The sequence below is a fragment of the Haliotis rufescens genome, unplaced genomic scaffold (genome assembly GCF_023055435.1).
Source record: "Haliotis rufescens isolate VD_foot unplaced genomic scaffold, xgHalRufe1.0.p SCAF_1, whole genome shotgun sequence".
In the NCBI taxonomy this organism is placed as follows: Eukaryota; Metazoa; Mollusca; class Gastropoda; order Lepetellida; family Haliotidae; genus Haliotis; species Haliotis rufescens.
In genome coordinates, this window is record NW_025963779.1 from 75,475,126 (window position 1) to 75,488,679 (window position 13,554).

At 40.3% G+C, this 13,554-nt stretch overlaps 1 protein-coding gene across 1 annotated transcript in view; it reads left to right on the top strand.

The window, feature by feature from the left end:
• Positions 1-12,512: 12,512 nt before the first annotated feature.
• Positions 12,513-13,554, top strand: part of LOC124146821 (nonsense-mediated mRNA decay factor SMG5-like) — a 79,351-nt gene continuing 78,309 nt past the window's right edge. Inside the window, exon 1 of the mRNA XM_046517286.2 lies at positions 12,513-12,712. Coding sequence (XP_046373242.1) covers positions 12,645-12,712 — 68 coding nt within the window. The 5' untranslated portion in view covers positions 12,513-12,644. The remainder of the gene's footprint in view (positions 12,713-13,554) is intronic.

Genomic DNA, 13,554 nt, shown 5'->3' on the forward strand with positions numbered 1-13,554 from the left:
AGGCCAGGCTGCAACTATAGTGTGACAACTGTTAAGGGTTTCCGCTGATTTGTTTAACAAAACAAAGACAAACAGGATACGTCGTATATAGACATAAACCACTTTGGTAAAGCCAACGGACAATCCATGGATCATAATCGGAGTGAATCTGGTATTCGAACCGATATCAGCGGATCCTGGCATAACTAAGGGACTCCACGTAATAAGGAGCCTCAAAACACATGTGAATTTATAGTTTTTTTGTGGTTTATTGTTTTACATGAGACCAGAAGCGATACAAAACGGTGTTTCAGTTATATGTACTTGCAATGTCTAAGTTATAAAGTGAATCCCCGTTTATCAAAATGGTCAACGCTAATCGTTCTCAAAGAAACTTTAGTGCAATGGGGTAGCCTGTCGTTTAAAACGTTCGCTCGTCACATCGAGCAAGTCCCAACATGGTACAATGTATGAAGGTCATGGTGTCCCCTAGTCGACATGTCACTGGAATGTTGCTGAAATCGGTGTAAAACCCTACTCACTCACTCGCTCACATGCTAAATTCTACTTACCACAAGCATCCTGCTAAAGAAATTAGTTTTCCCAATTTTGTTCCAGGATGGTTTCATGTGGGGTCCGTCCGCTAGTCCGCTTGACCTGTCATGATTACCACCTTTGCAGTAGTGTATGTTACCGAGAATCCATCTGCTACTCTGAAAATGTGTTAATTGATTATCAGAAGGTAAATCGTACATCGAAAAATACACAAAGGACGTGAATTGATTCTCTAGATTTTCGTAACCATGGGGGCACGGGTGGCCCAGTCGTCTAAGGCGCCGCGATTCGCTGTGCAGAGCTGCGTCCGTTGCGTCCGTCGAATACCGGTTCGCCCCGATTATGTTTCTGAGACCTGAATCACTTCGGGCTTTCCTCCCACATTAAGCTGACATGACGCGATATTACTGTAATACTGTTAAAAGCGGCGTTAAACCCAACTCACTCACTCACTCACTCGTAACCAAGACAATATCAGGCACCACTTGTTCTGTATCCGGAAACAAAGAAACGACCCTCCCTTCACAATAGAAATAACAGCTATAGTATCCCTTTTGCAATCGTTTCGGTGTGACATTTCATATCAAATATCAACACGAGCCGATGAAAGTTTAAAGTTCGGAGGTTTGGTTTAATTCTACCATACTTGCATACACACGTAACAGACCAAGTGTTAATTGATATAGTGGATGGGGTTTTACGCTATTTTTTGCAATATTCCGGCCACGCCAATGAAGGACACACAGAATACTGGCTTCATACATTGTACCCATGGGGGAAATCGAACCCCGGCCATTAGCGCGTTTTAGCCACAACAGACTACGACATTTCACCAGTTAAATGTTGCAACTATTCGGGCCGATTGTTCGTGATGACATTTGGTAAACAACGCCCCTTCCCGGTGAAAGAGATTCTCTGAAGTTAAAAACTGGATTCATTTCTAGGGGGATGTGCTATACTTTGTACTGTGTTCGCAGCATCATGAGCATCGAAATCGGATATATACGATGACATGTAACCAACCAAGTTGGAGCCTGACCACCCGATCCATTTTAGTCACCTCTCACGACACGCGTAGGCTTCTGGGACCTATATTCTTACCCGGAATTCCCACCCGTCTTAAGGACATACGCAACTATTTTGCAGAAATATTCTTTGTCCCGCTGGGTACCCTAGCAAATAGACGCAGAACACCACTTACAGCATTCAAAGCAAAAACATGATGTGAAAAATATACACTAGACTCTAGTAATCAGTACCATGCAGAGTCAAATATTCCGGGTCAAACACGATTTCCTTTCAAAGCTGTTCCCATTTTTCTTTCCATGCGTATATTACATATTAAAGTATGAATTCTGCCAAATATGATTGTAATTATTTCTTGTATCATGTATAGGACAATGTTAATAAAAGTTTTTAAAAAACCTTGAAAGTGCTTTCCTTGTGTTGCAAAACGAACATATGTCTTAGGTGTTTCTCTTTACTTGTAATCTCTGCATTTGTAGGCAGCAGAAGAATTTCAGAGTTAATATGTCGTTTTTAGTTTCGTCAAAATAACTAAAAGCACTATCGTGTCACTGGATCGTCTGGTCCAGAATCGGTTGTTTTCAGGCCACCGTTGTATGCTAGTTTTGCCACGGCAGTGGAAGGCAAGAAAGGGAGTTGCGTCCCTTAGGTGCATCAGCAACCTTTGCTCGTGGGTTCTAATCTCAGATTCGGCCTGCACCATAACGTCTATAAAAACACGCCGGGGCCCCTCTCACATCGCAATGGCGCGTCGCGATATCACTGAAATACCGTATTACAAAGAACAGTGTAGCATCTCACTCATTCACTCACTCACTCAAACCATATGATGACAAAGTGCTTTGATGTACATTCAAGTACCGACATTGATTAGCTCGTGGTCCTGTGGGCCAGGCATGCGCCGAATTCGAGTCGTACGATCGTGACAAAGTTCGATGAGGCCCAAAGTTAATCGATCTGATTATAAACCCAATCCGTGAAACCATTAAAAACTAGGTTAACAACGCCCCCAATTAGGTCACCATGATGCTGCATCAAAGTCCAACATGTCTGTGTACGTGTGGATATCATCAGTACTGCAGTCCAAAACACCTTTCGGTAATAACAGTTCGTTTGGATAAGTCAGGAAAAGCGTGTGTATTGACGTCCATGTGTGCTATAAATATCCATTACATACATACATGCACGCACTGACGTACAAACACACACACATACGGCCTACGTACATAAAAACAAACAAACCGGTACATACATACATACATTCATGCGTGCGTGCGTACTGTACATACATACATACATATACGCACGCACTCGCGCACGCATACACACAAACACCTGCGCACATCACGCACGTACATCATGGTGTCCTGCTCTCGACAGTGTATGTCAAGCTGATACTGACTGTCTCGGGACAGAGATACTGGTTTCGTAACAGTAATCTTTGTACAAGGTTATCAGAATTTAGGGCAGGCGTTTATCGTCATAGACATCAGGTCGCTGCTGTCGTCGCTGTATGATATGACTGACAGGGGAGTTCATTGTATACTCAGCGGCCACCTTGTTCCCATCAACCAGACAATCACTGCCCTCACCCGTATCTTCATCTGAACCATAGACGTTTTGACACGTCACATGACGTTTTGACGATTTGGATTCACATGAAACCCAATCAGTTATCAATATGCAAATGTTCTTCATGCACAAGACCGTTAGTGTTCTGGTGGATAAACCGTCTGACCGGAGAGCGGAAGGTCGGTGGTTCGATCCCCGATTGAGTCATACAAAAAAGACGTTAAAAGATGGTATATTTCTATATACATTACCCTGCCTGGTGATCTACAATAACGGGTTAAACAAGGACTGGTCGGCTCGGTTTGTTGTTCAACGCCGCACTCAGCAATATTCCAGCTACACGACGGCGGTCTGTAAATAATCAAGTCTGGACCAGACAATCTAGTGACTGACATCATGAGTATCGATCCACGCAATTGGGATACAATGACACGCATCAACCAAGTCAGCGAGCCAGACCACCCGATCCCCTTAGTCGCCTCTTACGACAAGTATAGTCCTCTTTTATGGCAAGCATGGGTTGCTGAAGACCTATTCTACCCCGGATCTTCACGGGTCGGTCGGCTCGGAGTCAGTATACAGTGTCCGAGTGGTGTAGCTATGTAAAACTGCGGCATGGCATCTTCGTGCGCTAGCACTATAAAACCGGCATTAGCTTGTCATCGTATCCTAATTGCTCATGACATCAATTACTTGTTTTTTCTGGTCCATATTTACAGACCGCCGTCAAATAGCTGGAATGTTGCTCATTACGGCGTTAAATAACAAACAACTCGTGTATCAGAATAACTCGCATGTGGATAAGTTACGAAAATGGACGAAACAATTTAACTCAGATAAAGCTACATGCAATAACATATCAGCCTGTGTAAGTTATCTGAGTCCGATTATAAGACAGAGTTAACAGGTACGCACGGACTTGGCCTCTCCTACGGATGATACGGGAAAGATCCTTGACCCTCGACCTTGAACTGGTGATGATAGGGAGTGTACTTTTCCACTTATGATAGACGTCTGTCGGTTTGTACCGCTACGTCCCCTATATAAGTATAACCATGCGTATCGCTTGAATTCCTGTCTTTTATAATACAAGATAATACTTTGTTTAGACCTGTTTGTGTTCGAGACATGAACTCCAGCGCAAAGGGAAGTAGAGAATCGGATTTGACCAAATAATTACAAACATTATGTAAATGTAACTAGGCTAAAAACAGTCGCCGAAACGTAAGGTCCAAAACAACTTCGATGCCATCGCCATTACCATCGAATACCATTTCTTGTTGTTTCATTTTCTTCCACCAACAAACAAAGGGTGAATACCACTCTATAAAAACATGAAATCAAAATGAAATGTCGGAACCTAAGCAAATATAAAACTATATAAAACAAACTCTTTTCAGATTTTCAGTTAAGCCACAAAAACAGATAAAATTTAACTTTAAATGGAATATGCTAATGCAATATGTTTTGCACCAAAAATAGGTGTATTAATTTGTTGGCATACTGATTGTTCATAACATACAAATACGTGCAAACCAAGCACCAGATTTGTCAATATATGAATGAAAAATACATACAAATCAGTATGACAAATTCTTATGATATTAAATAAGCTATAATAGTTCAAGGATTGAACGTGTCCCTGTTTTCACATAAACATTTGCAAACATTTCAGCTGATATAATAATCATGATCATCCGTGAATTGATTTGAAACATTTGATTGATCACTGTAAAATTGAAGGGAGGCCGTATTTTAGTCGTTGTCAGAATGTAACTTTTACCGATCATGAAATATACAATGATATATTCAACAAATGGCATGTGTGGGTGGCAAGTATCTCACTGAGTGAGTGAGTGAGGTGATTACCGATCTCGTGGCGATGATGCCATGAATTACTCGTGACTGTCACCATACAACAACGAACTCGCTGATAACACGCATGTACATCACGCCACTCTCACAACAGGTGAGGTTTTTTTGTTTGTTGTTTGACGCCGCACTCAGCAATATTCTATCTATATGACGGCGGCCTGTCAATAATTGAGTCTGGACTAGACAATCCGGTGCATCGAGCATGAGCATCGATCCATGCAATTGCGATACGATGACTTGCATTAACCAAGTCAGCAAGCCTGACCACCCGACCCCGTTAGTCGCCTCTTATCACAAGTTGCTGATGACCAATTTTAACCCGGATCTTCAGGTGAGGTGAGGGAGGGGTGGGTGGGTGGCGGGGGGTAATACTCCTGCTATATGACGGTGGTTTGTAAATAATCGAGACTGGACCACAATCCAGTGATTGACATCATGAGCATACGCAGTTGGGAAATGATGACATGCATCAACCACGTCAGCGAGCATTACCACCCAATCCCGTTACTCGCCTCTTACGCAAGCATGGTCGCATTTTACGGCAAGCATGGGTTGCTGAAGACCTATTTTAACCCGCATCGTCCAGTGTGTGCGTGCGCGCGCGTGTGTGTGTCGCTACGTGTACTAGTCCGGACGAGTGGTACAAGCAGCAAATCACGCAGCCACTAGTCTGTCTCCCAGACCAAAGACAATAAATTAAAAAAGGAATCCGATCAAGTCTAGAATTATTAGGCAAGTCTGAAATTAAGAATTGGGCTCCTTTTGAATTTTATTAATTATTTTGTAGATATATATTTTAACTAAGATAACTTTATTTCTGGGACTAAATATCAGTCTAAAACAGCCACCGACACACAAATGCGCGCTACGTGTTGTACCTCTTCGTACAGAAAAGAGAATTCGGACAAGATTGAAACACATTAAAGATACGAAAACAGACAGGATATTATCGTGGCGCTTCAGTCAATTTACAAATGCTCACTTACCCTGTTTCCATGATCTTGCGCTCCCGGACATATTTATACCAGCGAAAACAAGTTCATGCGTATCACTGACAATTATGGGAAATAAAAACTATCAAATAAAATATAATAAACGCTAACAAAGAACAATTTGAAAGAGAATAATATATTGATGTCCATGAAACATGAATTCACCATGACAGTGTGAACACATGTCGTCTGTCAACGTCATCTCAGGCTGAAAGGGGCGTGGGGTCAAATGTCCGTTCACAATCAGTTTTCGGGTAAGACCACCATTAGCAGTGAGCCAAGCTGGACAACGGTGCCTCATTGACGACACAAGATGTTTGAAGAAGGCTTGAAGGATGTCATTCCAGATCTGGACCAAGGCCTGTCGCTGCTGGACCAACGTCAACGGTTGGTTCATTCCACACATGTTCGGTGGATGACAGATCTGGCGACCAGCAGGCCAAGGGAATATGGGGATGTTCTATTGTCCACTGAAGTCTGTGAGCACACATGCAACGTGAGGCGTGCATTGTCTTGTTGTCTGAAGGAATGGGAACATGTGAGGAAGGATAACTGAGTCAGGCTATCGTACACCTACATTGCCATCGATGACCACCAGAGGGGTCCTGTCATGTGCAGTGATGCCTCCTCACACAATTACGCTCCTATCTCCCAATTTAATGCAATACGTTGAACAACACACGCGTCAACGTAACGTTCCATCAGACGTTGATAAATACGCTGACGACCATCACTAATGTCAGGATGAAACCTAGACTCTTCTGTAGAGAGGTTTAACCCCACAATGTTCTTTAGCCTGAACCTCATATGATGTCTTGACCATGCCAGGCGTTTAGTTCGCTGACGTGGCAGCAAATTTGGACGTACAGCACGTCGTGCTCGAATGCTATACTCTCCTAACCACAGTCCTTGCACTGATCGAACGTAAGCCACCTGGGGATACTGTGGTCTGAAATCGATATCGTACGTGAACCATGCGGATATGATTGTCATCCCGACTTGACGTTACTCGTCGACGTCCACAACGTGGTCGGTCCCTGTCGTTGCATGGCAGTCTGTTGCTACCGGCTCCAGACAGACTGTATACTGTTACGATGAACACCGAAACGACTAGGTTTCAAGCATTCCTATTTTGCACGAAAACGTTCATTTGGAGACAGGCGTGGCATATCGTTAATGATGTTTGCCCGTCAACAAAGTTGCTTTTCACAGAAAAAACACTTTCACGGCCCAAAAACTCTGTGTTTGAATTGATCTGGCCCCATATTTTATGCCCAAGTTCTTACTCATGTGATCGAACGCATCCTATGACAGTGGCATCATGGGTAATCATGACAAAGGTGTGTGTACATGAGACAATCATGCATGATTCTGAAACCGCCAAGGCAATTTTATTTTCATGTGATTTTTACGTCGCGCATGAATATTTTTCCCCGCTAGTGTACACACGGAGTACTGAGTACTTGTTGACTGAAGCACCATGACAATACCTCAATTCGATCACAGCTGGGAGAACGGAGAACGGGCTTCACACAGTCTACACTCGGGCTGGGACGAGTCCAAATTTACTACCCGGGTACCTACCCCTCTATTACCCGACCCTACCCGGGTAGCCACTGTAGGTCTCACGAGATGCAAATTCTCCGATTAGAAATAATTTTTTTTACCACAGCACTTGCAAAACGTATTTAGATACATGTATTAAACGATCTGGTCATGCATACACTGAAGTTGACTTAAGTTATATCTTTATTCAACCTTATGAAAAGTCAGAAGAATGGCTGCATAGACAGAAATAAATGCGAACATTAGTGACATGTAGTGTAACCATAGAGTTCTAGATAATTATTGTCATTAAACAATATATCAAGTGACTAACCACGAATCCGTGTAGTCCTGTGGGTACCCGGGTCCTACTCAGTACCCACCCGACCCGGGTATCCGAGTTACCCCTCCCAGCCCTAGTATACACGTGTGAAGAATCGACCTCTGGTCTTCGGCTTGACGAATGAAGGACCGCTAGGCTCCACCGCTCCCAGCAGAATCAGTTAGTGGGTATTATTTTACGACGTTTTCAGCAGTCAGTCGGATATATTACCCAAGTATATTTTGAGGGAAATTATGTCGAAAGTTAAAAGGTTATACACAGCTGGCAACTCGTGACATCGGAGCCCTGGATACGATTCCACACATGGGTACAATGTATGAAGCCCATGTCTGGTGTTCCCTGTGGTAGCATGGCTGGAATACTGCAAATGGCGACGTAAAACTGAATTCACTCACTTAAACCTGGTTCAATGATTAAGTCAAGATAATCAAGGCTTAATTTCTGAAAACAAATCCTGGGCCCACTTGCACAAAGCGATCTTGGCGCTAAGATGATCCCATAACTCCCATACTTTAACATAGGCTTACAATAGTCTTAGCGCTAAGATCGCTTTGTGTTGAGCTGCATAGCTATTTCATTTTTTAAATAGCCTGAATCGTTTCTTTACAGATGTCCCCTCTCAAACAAGTCATCAGTCATATGTATATGTAAATACATAATTTCTCCACTGCAGATTTAACACATGTGAGTGCCTCAAAAAAGGTACTGATTACAAATAACGTCAGATCGTGAGGCAGCTATCAGCGAAATTACATTCTTGACCCTGGCGAAAACACGTGTGTACCATTCCTGTAATCCAGTTCAATTATCGCCAGTTATTTACAGATAACTTGTTTGATGATCATGTGGATAAGGGCGGCCCTTCCACGTGACAGGGGTGGGTCACGTGACACGTAATTTACATTTGCCTGTTTGACGCCGCAGTCAGCAACTTTCCACCTAGTTCACGAAACATCGTATGTTATCTGTTGACAAGTCATGGTATATAAGTATGATACACAAAGATTATTTTGAAAGGATAGAGATGTGATACTCAATATAAACCCACCACAAGTATATGCCATGGGTACGTCAGCAAATGAATAGCGCGACACATTATTGAATAATTCTTGTACTTGATACTCCCGGGTTCAAATCTGAAGTAATGTATCTAACTATCAATGGAACAGTTTATCTACGACAGGGTTTGATATAACAGTAACACACTTCATTCGGAGATAAGATATTTTTTTTATGGATAACAACTTCTTTACTGTTTTAACGGCGTTTCATTGCTATTTTATTTATGGTTATTCGATGGTGATAGATTTGATAAGGGTATTATAGTTGCTTTTGGACCTTAAGTTTTAAAATGTTTGCGTTTTGATAACGTTTGTAATGATTGATCAAATCCAATTTTCAAGTGCATGCATGTTTTCTTTTGCTCGGCGGTCCACTTCGATCGCTTGCTGTAAGAATGTCAATTGAACTTTTTTGTTTAACGCCGCACTCAGCATTATTCCAGCTACGTATATGAAACGGGTGGTAAATAATCGAGTCTGGACCAGACAATCCAGTGATTGACGTCATGAGCAACTTGGATACGATGACATGCATCAGCCAAATCAGCGAGCCTGACCACCCGATCCCGTTAGTCGCCTTTTGCTGAATACCTCATCTCTACCCGGATATTCACGGGCCCGCCAATGGGAGTAGGTGTGTACAAGTATATTACATTTTTTATATTCCCTTTTTATTGAGGAAAATATTAATTTGAAATATTGTTTTTAGAATTACAGAAATAAACTGTAGTTAAAAAAAATAAAACACACGACAGTACCCTATAATAAAAACTACATGTTTTCACATCCGAAAATACAAACATCACTTAATTATAACAGTTTCAACCTATTATTTAGAGGATGTCTTATTTGAGAACTTCTATAAATTAGGATTTACATAAACAACGCCTCTCTTTCCTAATGACTCATTGCTTCGAAATCAATAAAGTGTCCACACGTTGGCAAGGTTGAAATGTACGTTAACTATTATTTTCATACATTTCAACAATCCATTTTGAAACTTACCTTGATAACAGTACTATATACATTGTGTATCCTTTCCTGTCAAAACACAAATCTAACATTCACCAGAACCGAAAATCCTGAAGGAAATAACTTTGGTGGAAATATGATCGAAAATGGAAAGCCGGCTTACTTACTGAAATACATTTTTGAATCACGAGACATCGACAGCGAGTGTCGGACCATATTGATCACCCTATTGCAGGGCCCCGACCTGACTGACCTGACTTTCTATATCAGACTAAGGCTTAGATCGGCTGTCAAGTACTATACGACGAACAAGACACTTTAGTCTATGGTTTGAAATAGGCCCTGTCACAAAAGTGTATATTTCAAATTAATATTAAGTTAACAAATTTAATGATTTGAGATCTCTGACAATATAGGTAAGTCGGTAGTGGATCTTCGCACGGACAGTATACCTTCTGTGCGCATGGAATACAAATCAATATTATTCACCACTTAACACTATTCTTCATCGGAAAGCGTCATGTAACGTATATTCAAGTACATATACTTCCTATGTTCCGTATATAACGTTTTAAGAAGTGTAATGTTCTGTTATGTTAATGGACTCGATGTTAATATACATTACTATGTTTAAATGAAACGAAATTTGCTACAAAAAATATATAACTTTTCAATCAATCCACACTTTGTTTGAAATCAAACATGAAGGTTAACGCCATTTCCAACTTAATTGAAATTGATGCAGTTATTCCAATGTATCTCTCATGTGACTTTAAAACTGAGTGCCCACTTTTTATAGTGGCTTCGTTATTTATAACAGACAGACAGACAGTTTTATTTAAGTGTTGGGGGCCCCGTGGCCCTGAGTACAATCTTACACACATTGCTAGTGGTGTGTGGTATAGAAATTTGAAATGTACATTATTCAGGAATTCTTTAAAGTCACTTTACATTCATCATGACATTTTCAATTGACTCGCCTTTAAAAACTCTCCTGGCAGTACCGGATATCGCCAGGAGTATATAATAAATGGACATCAAGCTACGAATCCACATGATTCCACCCTGATGAAAATCTACGATACTCTATCTATATCATGAATGTACATTTCTCTAAATGAAAATGGCTAAACCTTTCAAAGCTTTTCTATTTCTTGTTGACATTAAATCTAAGCTTCTGTCTTGATGAATAACGATGATAGTATATCGATAACAACATATTTCTGTTTGATCTGTAGTGGGGACACACCAGCAAAAAAGGTATTATTCTTCGATCTTCCATCAAGTTACATTTATCACAAATTAGGCATCTTGAATCATACACTGTTTTACTATAACGTTGCAGTTGTATTTTGAAACCATGTGATAAACACCGAAATTTACCAAGTATTCTTATAAGATCTTTTTTCAAAATTTGATATTATATAATTCAGGTTCGAGTTATGTTTCGTACGATCCATAATGTCTAACAAGTACGGAAGTATTTATCTTTTGACACCAAATTTGAATATCTATGCATCTGGTACGGAACATACTCATATAATTCCTGGGATATCCAGACGTATGAGAATCCTTCTTGGAATAATAACATGTCACCATGTGACGCCCAGTATACTCCTCCATTGTCCACATATACATTTAGCATGTCTCAGCAAGCCCGAAGTTAACCTGTGGGTTCATACGCACCTACCTACACCAATACTTTATGCAGCGACAGAAATACTTAACTCACAACGAATATCGCCCCACTTCCCCAAGCACAACATTGGTTGATGTGCGTTTACTAAGTTCAATGAATCTTTTGAAAAAAACACTCTGTACTTTTTCAACTCTTTCCCTATAGCTATATAATTGTGTTTTCCCATTTTGTTTCTATTTATAAAGAAATATTTTTGATAACATTTGATAATGGAGAAGATTCACATAAGCCGACTCGGCTTGTTTATCAATCTATATTAATTATGAATCACATATATATTTAAATCGTTTATATTTAATGAATGGAAAAGTATCTGTGATTATAGTTATTGAAAACTGAGATCAGAGACCATAAAATAAAATTATGTGTGTCTGCTGAGATTTAATTAAAATTATTATGATATCCCATAATGGTGTTCTCGTCGTTAGCCAACAACAAAAGTAGGGGACTTTCAAAGAAAAATAGAATTGGTTTTTAGTTTTGTTCATATGCTTCTAAACAATCGCAGCAATGTATAGTCCATGTAGATACACGATAATTTTTGCTCTTGCCTTTGATGAGATTAAAAAAACTGTTCTCTTAACCAATAGATTAGGTTTTCGACATTTGCAGCCGATCAAGTAATTAATGTCATTAATTCAGGTTTTCAGACTGTGGAGAACAATCTAATTCCGATTTTTTTATCACCCATTCCCGTCTGCAATCTATCTGCTATGGCACAAAAGTAACATTCACAACGCGAGAGTATCGTTTATTTATACTTATTCTTTCAATAAGGACCAGATTTAATTATTTAAAATGATTTGGAGTGTAAATCCATTTTCCAGCTCCAGCTGGTGACTTTTTTCTATACTCTCGCAAATTCTCGCCGAAGTCACATGATCAGTGTTAGAGACCAATATGGCGTCTATCTATGAAAATGTAACGAGGAAGAAACTGAAACTTTCAGCAACGTGTTTAAGGTTGTGCCATTTCACATGAGAAGCGTGTGAAATGGTGTGCCACAATAGAAATAAAGTAAAGCTATGAAGAAAGCTTCAAGTACGAGTAATGAAGCGAAACCTGACGTTGACAAAGCTAAGAAAATCTACAGGTGCGGCCAGTGGCACTGATGACGAGTCACTGTTTACTTTGATTTTTTGTTCCATGGACCTAATCAGTTACTAATTAAGCTGAAATTTAATTGACTAACGCTTGAGAACAAAGGTTTTGCTCTATACGAAATATAGTCAGATTTGAAGGGAACTAGATAGATCAACATGTTAATGTCAAATATTTGAAAAAGCATGCTGCTGTTTCAATACTATTTTGAATTAGGCCTATTATGGTGGATGATCATGCTATTCTTACTGTCTTGTATTTTGGAGTAGAACATGAGCAAATGGTTTGAACCCACAAACTAATTTTTGCATGTGCCATACTTGTCATTAGACAATAACATGACTAACAAGGGATCTCTAATGATGTTCCCCAAAGAGGTAATGTGGTACAGACAACAGGTAAGATCTCAAGCTCTTGCAGGTGACAGTAGTTTTGTCACACACTGAGAAATCTGTATGTCTGCATGTCTGCATGTCAAGGAGTAGGGATGTCATGATTCAATGATGTGTTAACGCATCACAATTTTACATCTGATGATAATACGTTCGCCCGTCACGCCAAAGACCCGGGTTCGATTCCTGACATGGCTACAATGTGTGAAGCCCATTTCTGGTGTCCCCCGCCGTAATATTGCTGGAATATTGCTAAAAGCGGCGTAAAACCATACTCACTCAATCACTCACTGATGATAATATACATACTGTACCTACCTACCCTGTATTGATTTTCAAAAGTAATATAAGTTACTATTATTGCAGTAACCAAGTCTGATAACTATTCTGGCTAGCATTACCTAAACTACTTGTCACAAAACATAATGCTGAATCAGAATGC